Source organism: Semicossyphus pulcher, unplaced genomic scaffold, assembly GCF_022749685.1.
Source record: "Semicossyphus pulcher isolate SPU_LCO1_2020_fin unplaced genomic scaffold, fSemPul1.0.p SCAF_1, whole genome shotgun sequence".
NCBI lineage: Eukaryota > Metazoa > Chordata > Actinopteri > Labriformes > Labridae > Semicossyphus > Semicossyphus pulcher.
The window spans coordinates 2,883,533-2,898,137 of NW_027211603.1; the positions used below are offsets into that span (position 1 = coordinate 2,883,533).

Consider the following 14,605-nt stretch of genomic DNA (forward strand, 5'->3'; position numbering starts at 1 on the left):
TCTCCCCAAGGTGTAAAAAAGAGACAGAGTTTGTGCTGATGTTAGTGGTGAGTCAGCCTGTCACAGCTCACACACACACACACACACACACACACACACACACAGTGTGACTTTGAGTTTGTACCTGTATGAGCAGCTGCTGGCTGGGTACGTTTGTTTCGTTCAGCTCTGCAGTCAGAGAGGGGCGCTGTGAGAAGGCGGCGGTGGGCAGAGACAGGAAGGAGCCGTCGTCTTCACCATCACTCATCAGGAAGTCCACTGAGCTCGCTACGGACACACAGGAGGGACAAAGAAAAGCTTTGTCTTAAGGTTCCAGTTTAGCTCAATGGTGTAATTGTGACAGCATTAGTGTCACTGCAGCAAGCCAATCATTTCGTGACTGACATGTCAAGATTGAGGGTATTTTTCCCTTCTTCTTAAACAAAAAAGTTATTCACGTATTTTCTTGAAGACTAAAAGGTACAAAAGGTTTTGTATTTGCTCCGGTAGATGCTTCAGTTGGCAGCCACAGCACGGGCTGTGATGGCTGCGGCAAATTCCTCGATAGCAGCGAGCATCTCCAAATGCCAAAACAGAATCAAAACGCTAAACATGAACACCTCCTCAGAATGAACACGCTAAGACTCACTGGGATTCAAATCAGTAGCAGTGGGCTATTTTTAAACGTGTCATTAATAGATCGAACCACGTAAATGATTCAATCTTACGTGTAGCGGTGTACATGCACAGTGATGCAGGTTGTTGGTACGCATGTTGTTGAAAGCTGTTGCATGATTAAAAGCAACACAATGATGGCAACTACAGCTCTGAACAGGTGATGCACCTCCATGTTCAGGGAGCTGATTGATCATAAGATCCTGCTGAATGGTTTGGTGCTGAAAGAACGACCTTGGAAAAGCTGAATGCAAGATGCGTTCACAACTTATAGTTTGTCTCACAGGCAGCTGTTTCAATGCATCAGCTCGTGTTAACACCTGTATTGGATCACATCCCATGTAAAGAGTTGACTCTGAAATCTTCAAGCTACATAAAAAAGTGTGCATCTCACTGCAGCGAGCTAAAGAAGTTGATTGATGCAATTGTGATGTGCAATAGTCACATTGCAGGACATGCAATCGTGAAGCAAATTAACTGAAACACATCAAGTTGCTGTTTTATTGCTTGAATCAAAATGCAAACTCAACAGATTCTTCTTGTCATGACTAGTGTACAGTAAGTCCTTCTAATATCTCTATTAGTGCAGCTCTTCAGCAGAGTCAGTGTGTCACCTGCCTGTAAACACGCGTGTAACGCTGCTGCCGTCACAGATCCTGTCGGAGGAACTTAAACGGACTGTTGACAGAGCGGACGTGCCGCAGAGTGTTTACTTTTAGCAGCTACACCTGGAGCGCACACATGGCGTGAGTTTGTGTGTGCAAACAGGAAGTAGGAGACGGTGAGCTTTAATCATACGTTAAACATACATTTGAAAAGTTAGAAATTGTGGATGGTATATTGAATAAGTAACGCAACTGCAGACGCAGAAGTCTCTCTGTGAAACGTGTCGCTCCACCTGAACATGCTCTACTTTTTCATGCCGCTGTCAGAGTCACTGAACCAAGAGTGGTAAAAGTAGGAGGAGGGGTTTGTTATGGTATATCTGTTAAATAGACTTATAAGTCCCAAATAATTAAATGTATGATTGCTAATTGTTTATATTTACATGAAAACACACTGCGTTTATCTGGTATGCAGCCCTTAATCATACAGTGTGGTTATAGATACAGCACACTGTATGTCAGACGCACATTGGAGTGGATGTGTTGCATTAAAAATAACAGGAGTAATAAAAATAGAAGCAGAAATATAAGTGTGCTTCATTAAATGTAGAGCCTCCTGTTAAACTCCTTCAGTGCATATGTTGAAATGTCCTTGAGTAAGACACTAAAGTCCACACAGCCCGTGTTGGTCATGTGCACGAGGGTAAACTGTAAGTCTCTTAGGAGGAAAAGCGTCTCCCAATATAACAGAATGCATATAAGCAGATTTGTGGTTACAGAAGTTTTGGCAGAAAACACAAATAACCTGAATTCTTTTCCTGAATCAGCTCCTCAGTTCTCGGCTCCTCCTGCTGCTGAGTAAACCTGCACTCCTCCTGAATACCATGGAAACCTGTCCGACCAGATAACAGGCGATAAGAGCCGCTGATACATTAACCTGCTCGAAACTATGTGTGTGTGTGTGTGTGTGTGTGTGTGTGTGTGTGTGTGTGTGTGTGGTCACAAGCTTTCTATAAGGCCTCAAATCTTATCAACCTGAGAACAATCTGCACTGTGTGTGTGTGAGTTAAGTCTGTGTAATGCTCAGATTTTTCACACAGACACTTTGTCACTGTGTCGGTTCAGTTCAGTCCAGCGTTTAGACTAGAAAACAGGATTAAAAGCGCGCACACACACAAACTTACTCAGGGTGACACAGTAAATGTCGACACACACACTTTGGGTACGTGCTGCAATAAAAATTAAATAGCATATTTTTCAGTCAGACTTAATTCAAATGTTTCCTCATGCGGCTTTGTTCGACTAATAATAAAGTTAATCCAGTACGAAGATGAAAGCTGCAATGATAAGTCAATTAGTTATGTTAAATCTGAAAATATAAAGAAAGGAACCCTACAGAGGTAGAATTTTGATGAGGTAAGAAACATTTAAATCTTTCTCTGCAAAGCCACCAGACCTCATTGACAAAACCAGTAGTTTTAGCTCACAGAACACAGGAGTTGCTTAAGTACCGCTGCCTCGATAAATTAGTTTGTTCTCCGTTTTGTGTGACTTTGGTGTTTCAAATGCTTAATTCATATCCAACACAATTTAAGTTTAACACTCAAAATCACAAACAAAACTAACTTATGGAAGGAAACAGTAGATCAGCAACTCCCCGTGCTCTGCAAGGTAAAATTACTGTTTTTGTCAATGGAGTCTGGTGGCTTTGAAGAGAGTAACGTAACGGCTGTTTCTGGTTAAAAGGATCTCAGATAAGATTCATGCAACAGTTTAGGCTCGCTCTTTTTTAATAATAAGTTTTACACTCCAATAGTGTAAATAAAAAAATATATATGTTGGTGTCATATTAAATTAAGGTATAAATGCAGTCAAACGCATGGACAGAAAACAGCAGCAGTTATCATGGCCACTGCATTCAGACGAGGATGCAGAGCTTGAACATGTTCATAGAGTTACATAACTTTCTGTTTCTATCTGTGATGACATCTGTTGGGACAAACTTTTCCTCATTCATCAATCAGTTTTCAGTTGTGCGGTTATGACAGGTACAAATTAGCTGTCACGCTAATTAGCTGCACATTTACACTGATGTTTATGTGCGCCGTCCCTGAAGAACGAACTGATTAAAAAATAAGATGAAGCTTTGGGTGTTGTTAATAAAATCCTCCATCCCTGTATAAGTCAACTTACGGCCTGGCATTGATATTAAACCACAGAAAGTTCAGTTCTGTGTGTTTTTGGTAAATAAAGCACATTAAATACTAGAATAACCTTACTGTACTTCATCATTAAGCTAACGTGTCGTGAAAGGTTAGGGCTCACTGATTTGTACGTTTTGAATCAACTATTTCTATTACTGATAAATCTGCTGATCTTTTCTACAAATAATCAATCGTTTAATCTTTTTCATAAAAGCCCAAAATGCTGTCATCAAACATCTGGGTTTTCAAGAGTTTCTGTTTACTATGTTATAAAAAGAGTAAAGAAACCAACACTACTTAGAATATAAGTTTGACTCTTTTGCTTCATAAATGACTTAATTCAAATAAATTGAATTCAAATAACATAAAAAATACACCTCAAATCCTTAAAATAGGAGCCAACTAATCGTGCAGCTTCAAACCAAACCATAACTTTTTAAACAGATATAAATGTTGGTAGAGAAACAAACGTTCATGGAGAAGGAAAGTGACATGAAGGACAGAATCTGCTGGAGAAAGAAAGGATCAGAGAAAAAGGAAAAACTCTCTCTGCTGACAAAAGCTCCAGTGTTGTGAACCTGATCCGTCGTCTCTCCGGAGACTCTGACTGTAAAACGATCAGCTGAGAAAAAACACTCGAAGAGCAAACATAAATAAATAAATATTTTCAGCTCACCTGTTCGTCCCCCTCACACACACACACACACTCAGGTTTCCTCTGCTTCCTCTCGCTGTCCAGCTCCATTCATTGCTAACAGGTATGACTCAACCCTGCGTAAACACTCACACCTTCACACACACACACACACACACACACACACACACGCACACACTCTGCTGTCATGCAAAAATGCAGCCACGCTGCTGTTTTTTTTCCTCTTGTTTAAAGCTCCCTCCTCCTTTGACACGCGTCTGACTCACCGTCCAATGAGATGTCTTTCTTCCAGAGCTCCTGCAGGCAGGGGGCGTGGCCGAGGTCCCAGGTCTTTCTTGTGCTGAACATGACCGCCGGGCTGAGCAGAGCGCTGGACCGCTGGACCGGCTGCAAACACAGGAAGAAAGAGTGTTAGACCTGCGGTTTTCAGAATAAAAGAAACTTGTTTTGTTTTCAAAGCCTTATATCTTTATTTCTTTGTGATATCTATCATCTTCTTCTGTGCTTCCAATACCGCCTAAAATGCAGGAATCAGTGTCAGCATGTGAGTCAAAAACCAACTTCTTCGCTGCAGCAAAATCAGGATCTACTTTCAGTCACAGTTTTGCTCTCATGAACCGCTGAAAGTTTGTAATAGTGAGGAGGGATATGCCTTGCTTGTGGCTTGCAAGCTTGCATGCTAACAAAGCTAATATCATGGCCTCAGTCACTGCAGATAAAGCAAACCACTGCACACATGCAAGGGCAGCTGTGGCCGAAAGCAGCTTCTCCAAAGTATCTTAAGATGTGGGACGGTCTCAGACCTAAGCTGTTTAAAGTGCATAGAGAGAAGTACTTCAGGACTCTGCACAGGACTCTTGAAGCAAACACAGCACGAACCAACAAAACATTTAAAAAGCATCATCAGACTCACCACGGGGCTTCAGAAGACGCCAAAGAATTCAAGACACAGAACAGGTCGAGTGTTTAAGTGATTAAATCCGCTGTGCTCCGATCACTCAGTCCAAGTGATAAACATCAAGTCTTTTCTACTTTGACCTTTGACATGAGGCCTGTTGTCTGATTGGTCTGACTCCACTCAGATTTGATAGATTTTCCAGATGTTTACCTATCTATCTATCATCTGTTTTCATGTAACTGATGAGACAGAGGCCTGTATGTAGACATTGAAACTTAATTCAAAGTAAAATGGGGTTTTAGCAGACTTTATGAAAGTCTTTTTTTAAGTGCAGAAGTGGAGTGAAAGCTCGGTGTAAACACAAACAAAAACATTACAGGGAGCGAAGCCTTAGACGGTGAACATGGGAAACATTATACCTGCCAAACATCACCATGTTCACATCTTGAGCTTGTTAGCATGAGCTGCGTCTCAACTCAGGGGCTGCAGCCTTCAAAGGACGCGGTCTACGAACGATGAGTCATTCGTAGCCTGTGTAGACGCTAAAGCCGAACTGAAATGAGGCGGTCCGGTCTACGGAGGATTTCCTGTTTGCGTCAGCAGCTGTTCCCGCCCTTACTCTTGCCTCCTCAAAGGCAGCTGCTGTCACTTAGCAACAGGTCGCTAGCGGCTAATTACCCAACATAACTAATGTAGCGTAACTTAACCTATTATTTTAAAGACAATTTGTTTCAAGTCACCCTTGTTACTACTGCTAAACGTTTACATTTAAAAGTGTATTCCTCAGCCGCTTGAGAGCATGAATGAATCTCGGGATACGTTGGGCGACGAAGGATCCACCTGATGAATCCTTTGTAGCGCGGTAAAAGGAGGATGCATCTGTCAGCCGTATCTGAAGGAGCCTTCACAGTGGGACAGCCTTTGACGCACAGTTGGGTGTCGATCATCCTTCGAAGGATGCAGCCCCTGAATTGGGACACAGCTGTGGTAAACATACCTGCTAAACTTCAGCACGTTACACTGTGAGCTTGGTAGCATGGTAGCATACTAACACGCTAAACAAAGACATACAAAAAATGACTCACTATTACCACAAATACTTGAGGTGTTTCTTTCTTATCATTTAATGGTGATGAATGTTTCCAGGTAACGTTGATGTTATCACAGTTTGTCCCATTTCAGCCCTCAGAGACTCATAAACTCGTCCACTGCACGCCTGACGTCAGTTAAGTCTGTAAGGGGTTTAGTGCTCCGGATACAGGGTGAACTGGGCCATTGTATCTCCTTAACATTAGCATGTTAATGGTTTCATTGTGAGCATTTAGCATGCTAGCAAACTCAACTAAAGATGTAGAACACGGTAGACTTTGTACCAGCTAAATATTAGCATGCTAACATGCCCACAATAGAAATCCAAACATGCTAACACACTAAACTGAGATGTTGAACCTGCTAAAAAAGATCCACATTCACCACATGCTGGGATGTTGAACAAGACAAACATCAGGCTATATCTCCCAAACAACAGCCTGCAGCATTGTTATTTTAAGCTTGTTAGCATGCCTATGCTAGCATTTCATTAAAAATACCACTGTGTCTTCTCACAGCCTCACAGTGCCGTTAGCACAGCTGCAGACTGACTATACAAATGCACATCTCTGCCGGACAAGTCAGTCTATCTGGTGTTATATGCCATTAGCATCCATGTGTAAATGACATTCCATACAGTTAAAGTTTGTATTATTAATTGATGGATAATAGTCTTCTGTCCTGTCTCACCTGTGGGACCCCACCTATCAGACGACAGCCTCTGACCCTGAGCTGACCCTCTGTTCTTACCCGTCCATGTCCACAGCGCGGTGGCAGCTCTGACGGATGGACGTAGCGCTCTCTGTCCAGCAGGCTCTTGTTGATCAGAGTTCCCACCCAGCCGAACATGCTGCCGCTGCGCTCACATCCTCAGCGACCTCTGATCTGGTCCCATTCAGCCCATTCACACATAACCAGTGACCTGTGGCTCAGCAAAGGTAACCCAGTCTAGCCTGGAGTCAGTTAACCAGCCTACTGTCTGTCTGCTGGCTCCCGACAGGATTATCAACATCTGATCTCAGAGCAGCTGATGAGAAACGTTCCTGGTAAGGATGAGCTCACTGCGACTGTAATCTGTTAATCCGCGGAGCAGATGGCCCGTTTAACCCTCGACTGACCACAGGTTCAATCTGAGAGGTTAATGAATGAGGGAAACTCTCACTCTCCTGATGGTGAAAACATATTCTCAAAGGTCATTGTTTCAGGTACACCTGGAATCTAGAGCGACATCCACAGCGCGACAGTTTCTCTGCTTTATTCTCTTCTCGTTACTGCTCGTCTCAGTTTGCGGAAACGTTCAGACACCATGTGGAAGACTCCTCCTTCACCTGCACACGCTACCTAGGTGCCTTCCTCACTCCAACCAGAGTATTTAGAGTTGTGAAAGTGACACAGACAATCTCCTGCTGTGTGAAAGGCAGTCCTGAAATTTTAGAACCTGAACGTTCTGAAATTGTCTGGAAATTGCAGCAGCAGAGTCGAAGAGTAAACAACAGAGACGGTCATGAGAAACAAAAGTCTAATGTCTTCAACAGAAGACGAAGAGCTGGTCCCCTGAAGCGGCTCGTCATTGGTCGTTTGGAAGTATTTCAGGTTCAGGGTGAAAGATGTTAAGAAGAAAAGCTAACATGCAAAGAGGTCATGAAACCTGCGTCTGCGCCGCAAAGCAACAACTTGTTCAAGCAGCTGAATAAGCAGCACAAAGTGCAGCATGATGAGTGTGTGAAGGTCAAGAGGAAGAACGTCACCGCTCCCTGTCCTTGTCCAGCGTCAAGTCGGACATCAATAACAGAGACGCTGTATCCACCCAACTCCCAAGGACACACTTAAAAAACACAACTCATTTGCCTCGATGCACCAAAGTCAGTTTACAAACCTCATTTTAAGTCTTAGTCTTAGTCTAAGTCTTTGATGCTTTGAACGATTTTAACATTAGCAGGAATGTAGCACGCTGAAGTCCCCTGACATTTCCTCTTCTATCACCTTCCACATCCTGCAGAACTAATTACTTTCCCATGAGCACCAGCTGCACTTCACGCTTAGTCTACTGATAATTAGCTCTTAGCTATCTTTTCAAATATGTCCTTATGTGCAGCTCGCAGTCCAAACTCTAATATACTGTAAATATTTACAGCCTCTGGTTCCACGAGATTTCACAACAAATAATGTCTCAGCACATCAGCATTCCTTTGATTTCTAAACCCCCAGAATAAGACTTTAACGCACACACACACACTTACAAAGACGCACACACACGCTGCATTGTGGAGTGGATTAGAGCTTAAAGGATGGAGTGAGATGCTGGCGTGACACACACTCGCACACACACACACATATACAGTATGAGAAAGTATTATCAATGTTGACAGCTGCTGACACATTTCTCCCTGCAGACTGCAGAGCTCAGGTTAACCTTTCACACTGCCTGCCATCACACACACACACACACACACACACACACACACACACACACACACACACACACACACACACACACACACACACACACACACACACACACACACACACACACACACACACACACACACACACACACACACACGGACAGACTGACTTCATTGTGATAACTAAACAGCAGAATACACTTTGTGACTCTGTGTTTCTTCATGTGTTCAGACAGGCCCGGCTGTACGTTGCAGTTCTGAGGCTCGGTTCATTTGATAATCACCTCCTGCAGTAAACGATGAAAACGTGGAACGACGTGTTTTTTCCAGCCACACTTTCCAACCAGCAGTTTAATGTTTCCTGGCTGTTAACAGCGGCAGAGAGCCATCTGCTGCAGTCTGACACCTTCACAGCCCGACAGTCTACAAACACCTCGACGCCGACTCTGGATCAGTCGCTGAGACACAAACGATGGTTCATTGATACTTTACTGCTGGTCACAGGTTAAAGTAAACATTCAGATCTGTGGGAAGAAACTAGTAGCAGGAGAATATTTATTGAAAGTTGCCCCGCCCACGTGGACTTACAAGATGCTACAAACAGACAGACAACAATAGAACGAGTTCACCTCAGAGTGAGTGGGCAGGACGGCTCTCTCGTGGTGGAAAATTGAAGCCTTAAACTGTTGTAAAGAGAATCAGCCAGGTGAACTGAATTGAAAAAGGGTTATTTTTGGTTGGTTTTAAAACTGTGAAAGGGGTCACTAGACACATTATTTTGCCTGTAAGAACCCCTTTTGTTGAATTGTTTACTTTGCTTCTGTTCAATACATTTTGGTATTAAACTGTGTTGCTTCGATTCCACAGGGTCCGTCTCCGGAACGTTCCATCCTGCGATCTTGTGATCTCGCGAATCCAGCTGCTTGGGCCAGCGCTCCGCTGCGCTGCAGACCTGACACGCTTCCTGTGGGCGAGGGCTCGCGCCGCTGACGGACCAGAAACGCGGCGCAGACGGAACGAGCCGGAGATGGATCCTGTGGGATCGAGGGGTGACTTCCGTTGTGGCTTGTTTCATGTTTGTTTAATTTAAGGCATAACTGGGTACTTCTTGAGAAAGGAACCGAGGTATCCTTGTGGTGGTTTAAATATAATTAAAAAACAATAATAATAAATTGAAATACCGACTGGCACCCCAATAAGTCATCAAAACCGCGACAAAATGTTCTTCAAATTGACACAATCCTTTTATTACACCTTCAGCACATCTGAGGCGCAGACTGAAGCGCTCCTACACTGTTGGTAGGCTTCTAACACTAACTGAGCTCACTGAAACACCTTGAATGTAAACAGGTTCTGAAGTAGAAATCATTCAATAGACAGTAAAAGAAAACATTAATTAACATGTTACTCTTTATGGGTGGTAACCTCGCCTTCTATTCGGATTGGCAGGTTTGAGACGTCACAAACCTAAGGAGCCAATCCCGTTAATGGACGGGGTGACGTTATGCATATCATTATGTGTAACCTATGGCAACCACTTTGGCGATGAGCGAGCCAGCTGTAACCATCATGTTTGCAAACTCACTGACTACTAACGTTAACGTTACTACTACTAATTAATTATTTCAAGCTAGCTACGTTTCAACAAGTTGCCACTAAACGACGGCACAGACGTGTTTTCTTTTCACGACGGAGGAGGCGGTGGGGAATTTGCATAGTGGGCGGGCCTATGCAGATTCAGGGAATTTTAATGGGAGGGAGAAGGAGGAGATTTTTACAAGGTCATTAAACGTATTTTGCAGAAAAAACACATGAGACACAATTTATTATTTCAAGCAGAGCATTTTATACATCTTAAAACACGACTGGAGCTGCTCTTTAAATGAAAAAAACTAAAACTAACCCTCTCTCCTGCACCTGGCTGAGCCCCGCCCGCCCGTGTAAACAACAACAACAACTGCAGAGCAACAAATGTACTTTTCTCCCGCTGCCTTGGCTCGTTTTATTTTGTTGTGTTGGATTTGAACTTTAAACCCTTTGAAACTTCAAAGTCACACAATACAAAAGAAAGAAAGTCATCACGGCAGCGACAGATCAGCAACTCACGTGTTCTGATAAAATTGCTGTTTTTGTCAATGGATTCTGGTAATGAAACTGGTGTTTCTGGTTTTATAAAAAATGGATCTTACAGAAACAAAAAGGTTGACACTTCGAATAACATTCTGATGTCTAATTCGACGTTCTATGACCAGGCAAATTAGCTCCTAAGGATCACGTTGCAGCCATTACAGCCTGTTTTTCACTGGAGCAATTTCAAAACCTATTAGTCATACAGAGCAAAAACATATGTTTAAATAGGGCCCAGGTTTAAAAAATACCAGTACACCTTTAAATCATTTTATATGAAAAAAGTACAGGTAATCCAACAAAGCACTAAATGAGCATCACATCCTCTGTTTACCTCCTGGAAAGACTCTAAGATCCCCCCTCCCTCCTCCTCCTCATCCTCATCCCTAAAACTGGGTCAAATCATCTCTTTCTGTTTTTTTTCCGTCTCCATGTGCTCAGACTCAAACCCTGTCTGCTCACACACAGCCACACACACACACACACACACACCACACACACCACACACAGCGTTTACTATGACTGAACCGCCCCACCACAGACACTCTGGTGCCAGGCTTCTATTAGACAGGAAAACGTCTGACTCATGACGTATTTTATGGATCCGCCATTCAGTTCTAATTTGCATCATATCAGAGCTCGTTCACAGACGCACACGCAACAACGAAAGTCAATAACAGCATCCGTTTTTTAAATCAGTATGAGACCTGGTGCAGCTAAATATACCCGCCTGTCGTCCTGCACATGCTGTAAGGCCTTTACCTGGCAGAGACCCTGATGGCTTCACAGTTTCAACGTGTGGACGACCTCTCCTTTTCCTCTGAAGGCTGATTTTTGGCCTGCACCTTCTCCTGCGGGTGGATGTGAACACTATCCCAGTGTGAGACTAGTTAGAGAGAGATTTCAGGATCAAAAAAAAACACCATCTTTCTAAAATGATTTGTTTAAGGGATCCACAGGAAAAAAAAAAATCTACATGTAGGACACGCGGAGGCAAAATAAAAATGGAGGAGAGAGACAACATTACCAGACAAAAGGAGGATTACCAGGTCGGATGAGGGAGTCCACACAGGAACAAAAATAAAACACAGAACTGGAGCTTAATGCTGCTCTCCTCTGAACATACGGCACATATATTCAGGTCATGAGAGGAAACACGACACTCTGCATCAGGTTACAGTCAGACCTCCATCTCACTGGATTACCCCTCCGTCTCTATTCAACATGTCTATTTCCTCTGCAGCGTCTCCTCAGACCACCATCCCTCCATCCCTCCGTCCCTCTGTCTTTGTGTCCTTTCAGGTCGGTTCTTACCTCCCTCCCTGCGGCCTCCCGGTCCACATCATCGCTGCATCCCGCTCCTCTCTGCAGCTTCACGCCGACACACAGCGACACACACACACTCACACAGCAGGATCAGTGTCAACGCCACCGGCCGACCCCCTCAACACACACACACGAACAGCTTCCTCCCTCTCTGTTCCCCTAGCAACAGCACAGCAGCATCACACCTCCTCTAGCCCCGCCCCCTCCCTCCTCCCTCTTCCCTTCCCTGGATAAATATTTCAGCCGCAACTGAAGCGTGAGGAGCTGCTCCTCCCCCCCGCTGAAATATTCAACAGCCGAGTGTGTGTGTGTGTGTGTGTGTGTGTGTGTGTGTGTGTGTGTGTGTGTGTGTGTGTGTGTGTGTGTGTGTGTGCGTGTGTGTGTGTGTGCGTGTGTGTGTGTGCGTGTTTGTCTGTCTGGTGTTGGGATGGTGAAAAGAGGTAAACAATAATCACAAAAGCTGCAAATCAATCACACACAACAAGTACACAACATTTATGAAGGACAGGGGATAAAAAGAGTTTTATCTGACTAATTGATTATTGGCTAATCATTTCAACATTAGGAGAATCTGTTTTTTTTTTTGGTAATATTTAAAGGTATATAATGTTTTTCAAAGCAGAGTCTGGATAAAAAGATGGCCGACTTGACAGCTCCCTAAAAGTGAAGCCAAACCCTCTCTAGCGCCCCCTGCTGACTGGCTGCAGTATAGCTCAAAAAGCCCGCCTCCTCCATGTTAACAGATGGGACATGAGTCAAACTATAAAATCAAAATACACGTCAAATACATTTTTCTGTCATTATAGTTAGTTCTTATCATGCTGATTTATGTCCAAGTGTTCATTTTTCTGACAAGTTTACTAAAAAGGGGGTGTGGCCTCATGATTGACAGCTCTGTTGACAAATGGGGCTCCTGCAGCGTTCTGTTCCCGAGTAGCAGAGTAGAGGAGGAACGGCGAGACGAGACGTAACTAACACTGTGAATATCTGCTTCAGACCGACACAAGAAGCTGTTCTGCTGCAGACTGAGCCCACCTGAGGGCTCACACACGCCAAGGCCACAAGGTAAAGGTGTGTTACTAATATTACAAAGGGTACCGTCTAGACCTGGTTTAGAGTCATGAGTGAACTTTGCTGTTATTTGGCTGTAATTAATAATTGATTGATTGTTGGAAAATAAAGGATAAAGCAGTGTATGCTTTCGGGCGTGGCCTCTATGACTGACAAATAGCTACGACCACAACCTGAAGAACACTCAGCTATCGGTTGTATCTTCTCTCTCTGAGGAGTCTGCTGCTCAAGAAGATTTTGCTTAGAGCACGTTTGAAGCTTTCCAAGACTAGCATTATAATTAATACAAAGTTATTTATGACGAATGCATCTTGCAAACCAAGCTAGCGCTAGCATTAGGCATGGTCTCAATATTAGCTAACCCCTCCCTCTTCTCCAGCACCATCCTCTTCTTCTAATATTGTCACGACTGGCTCCAAAACAAGATCGCTACAAAACAACTGTCCACAAACGAATGAGGGACCTCACGTGGCCATTTACCTCTTTTATTCAGTGTATTGTAAAGTCCCATGAAAACGCTCAAAGCGCTAAAACCATAAACTCACTTCCTGTGTTTACAGGTGCGCCTGAGGGACAAACAGCCACAAACAAAGAGAATTAAAGAGGGAGAGGCGTAAAGAAGGGAAGGTTCAAGCATAAAAACATGAAGGAAGATGAAAGATATGACAACCTGCATTTAAGGTGACATAACAGCCCGTAAAACTGCTGCACGCTGTAATCCAATGGTGCACGACGCCACACAGATGTCATAAAAGATCAAAGCTCAGACGGCTCTTTTACAGGCCCCGGGGATTTATTATCCCACCTGTGCATTTTCATATGTAAATGTCCGTTTTATTTTCATCTCGTCTTATTGCACGAATAAAGAAATAAAGAAAGCTCAAACATGTGACGGTCAAACATGACAGAATAAAAAACTGTCCTGCACGAGGAGAGAGTCTGTGTCCTCCTGTCAGAGCTCAGCAGGCAGATTCATCAGATGATGATAAATCTGTGGTTACATAACTCCTGATCTGACTGACAGAGACTCGACCCAGAACATGCGAGAGGATTTCAGCCATTAATGTTTCACGTCATGTGATCAGACGCTTCACACGGCAGGAGAATGTCCCGCTGAGAAGCAGAAACATCAGATTTAACTGGAACGTGTCGACATTAACCAGGTGACACAAAGTCCCTGAACACAACAGCAGATTGGTGAAGCTGCACGCGAGTTTCAAAGACCAGACTGAATAACAGGAGTGGGACTAAATATCGATACAGCAATATATCAGAGTCCTGACTCGAGCGATACAATTATCGTTTGGCTGGCACCAAACATCGATATTTAATTTCGCTCACTACGTCACTACTTCATGACTCCTCGCAGTGATGATTATGACATGAGTAACTTGAGCAGAAATTAATTTTAGAGTGACAGCTGGATAATGTCAGACAGCGGTGAAAAGAAGGGATGCACCAGCCACTTTCAAATCAAAACACGAGCGTTGTTTGAACTCAGTTTGTGTCAAATTCTGTAAAACTGACACCACATTGCTGAATAAACACACGAGTCCGGCACTACCTCTGAA

At 43.6% G+C, this 14,605-nt stretch overlaps 1 protein-coding gene across 3 annotated transcripts in view; it reads right to left on the reverse strand.

Moving 5' to 3' along the window:
• Window positions 1–14,605, reverse strand: part of kifc3 (kinesin family member C3) — a 52,555-nt gene that overhangs the window by 18,473 nt on the left and 19,477 nt on the right. For 2 of the 3 annotated variants that reach the window (XM_069661973.1, XM_069661957.1), the window contains exons 2-3: window positions 4,385–4,505; window positions 125–267 (exon numbers count right to left, since the gene is read on the reverse strand). In XM_069661973.1, the coding sequence (XP_069518074.1) occupies window positions 125–267; window positions 4,385–4,466 (225 nt within the window). In that variant the 5' untranslated portion in view covers window positions 4,467–4,505. Of the gene's footprint in view, window positions 1–124; window positions 268–4,384; window positions 4,506–11,951; window positions 12,057–14,605 lie in introns of those variants that run through there. The other variant, XM_069661965.1, reaches the window with a different exon arrangement.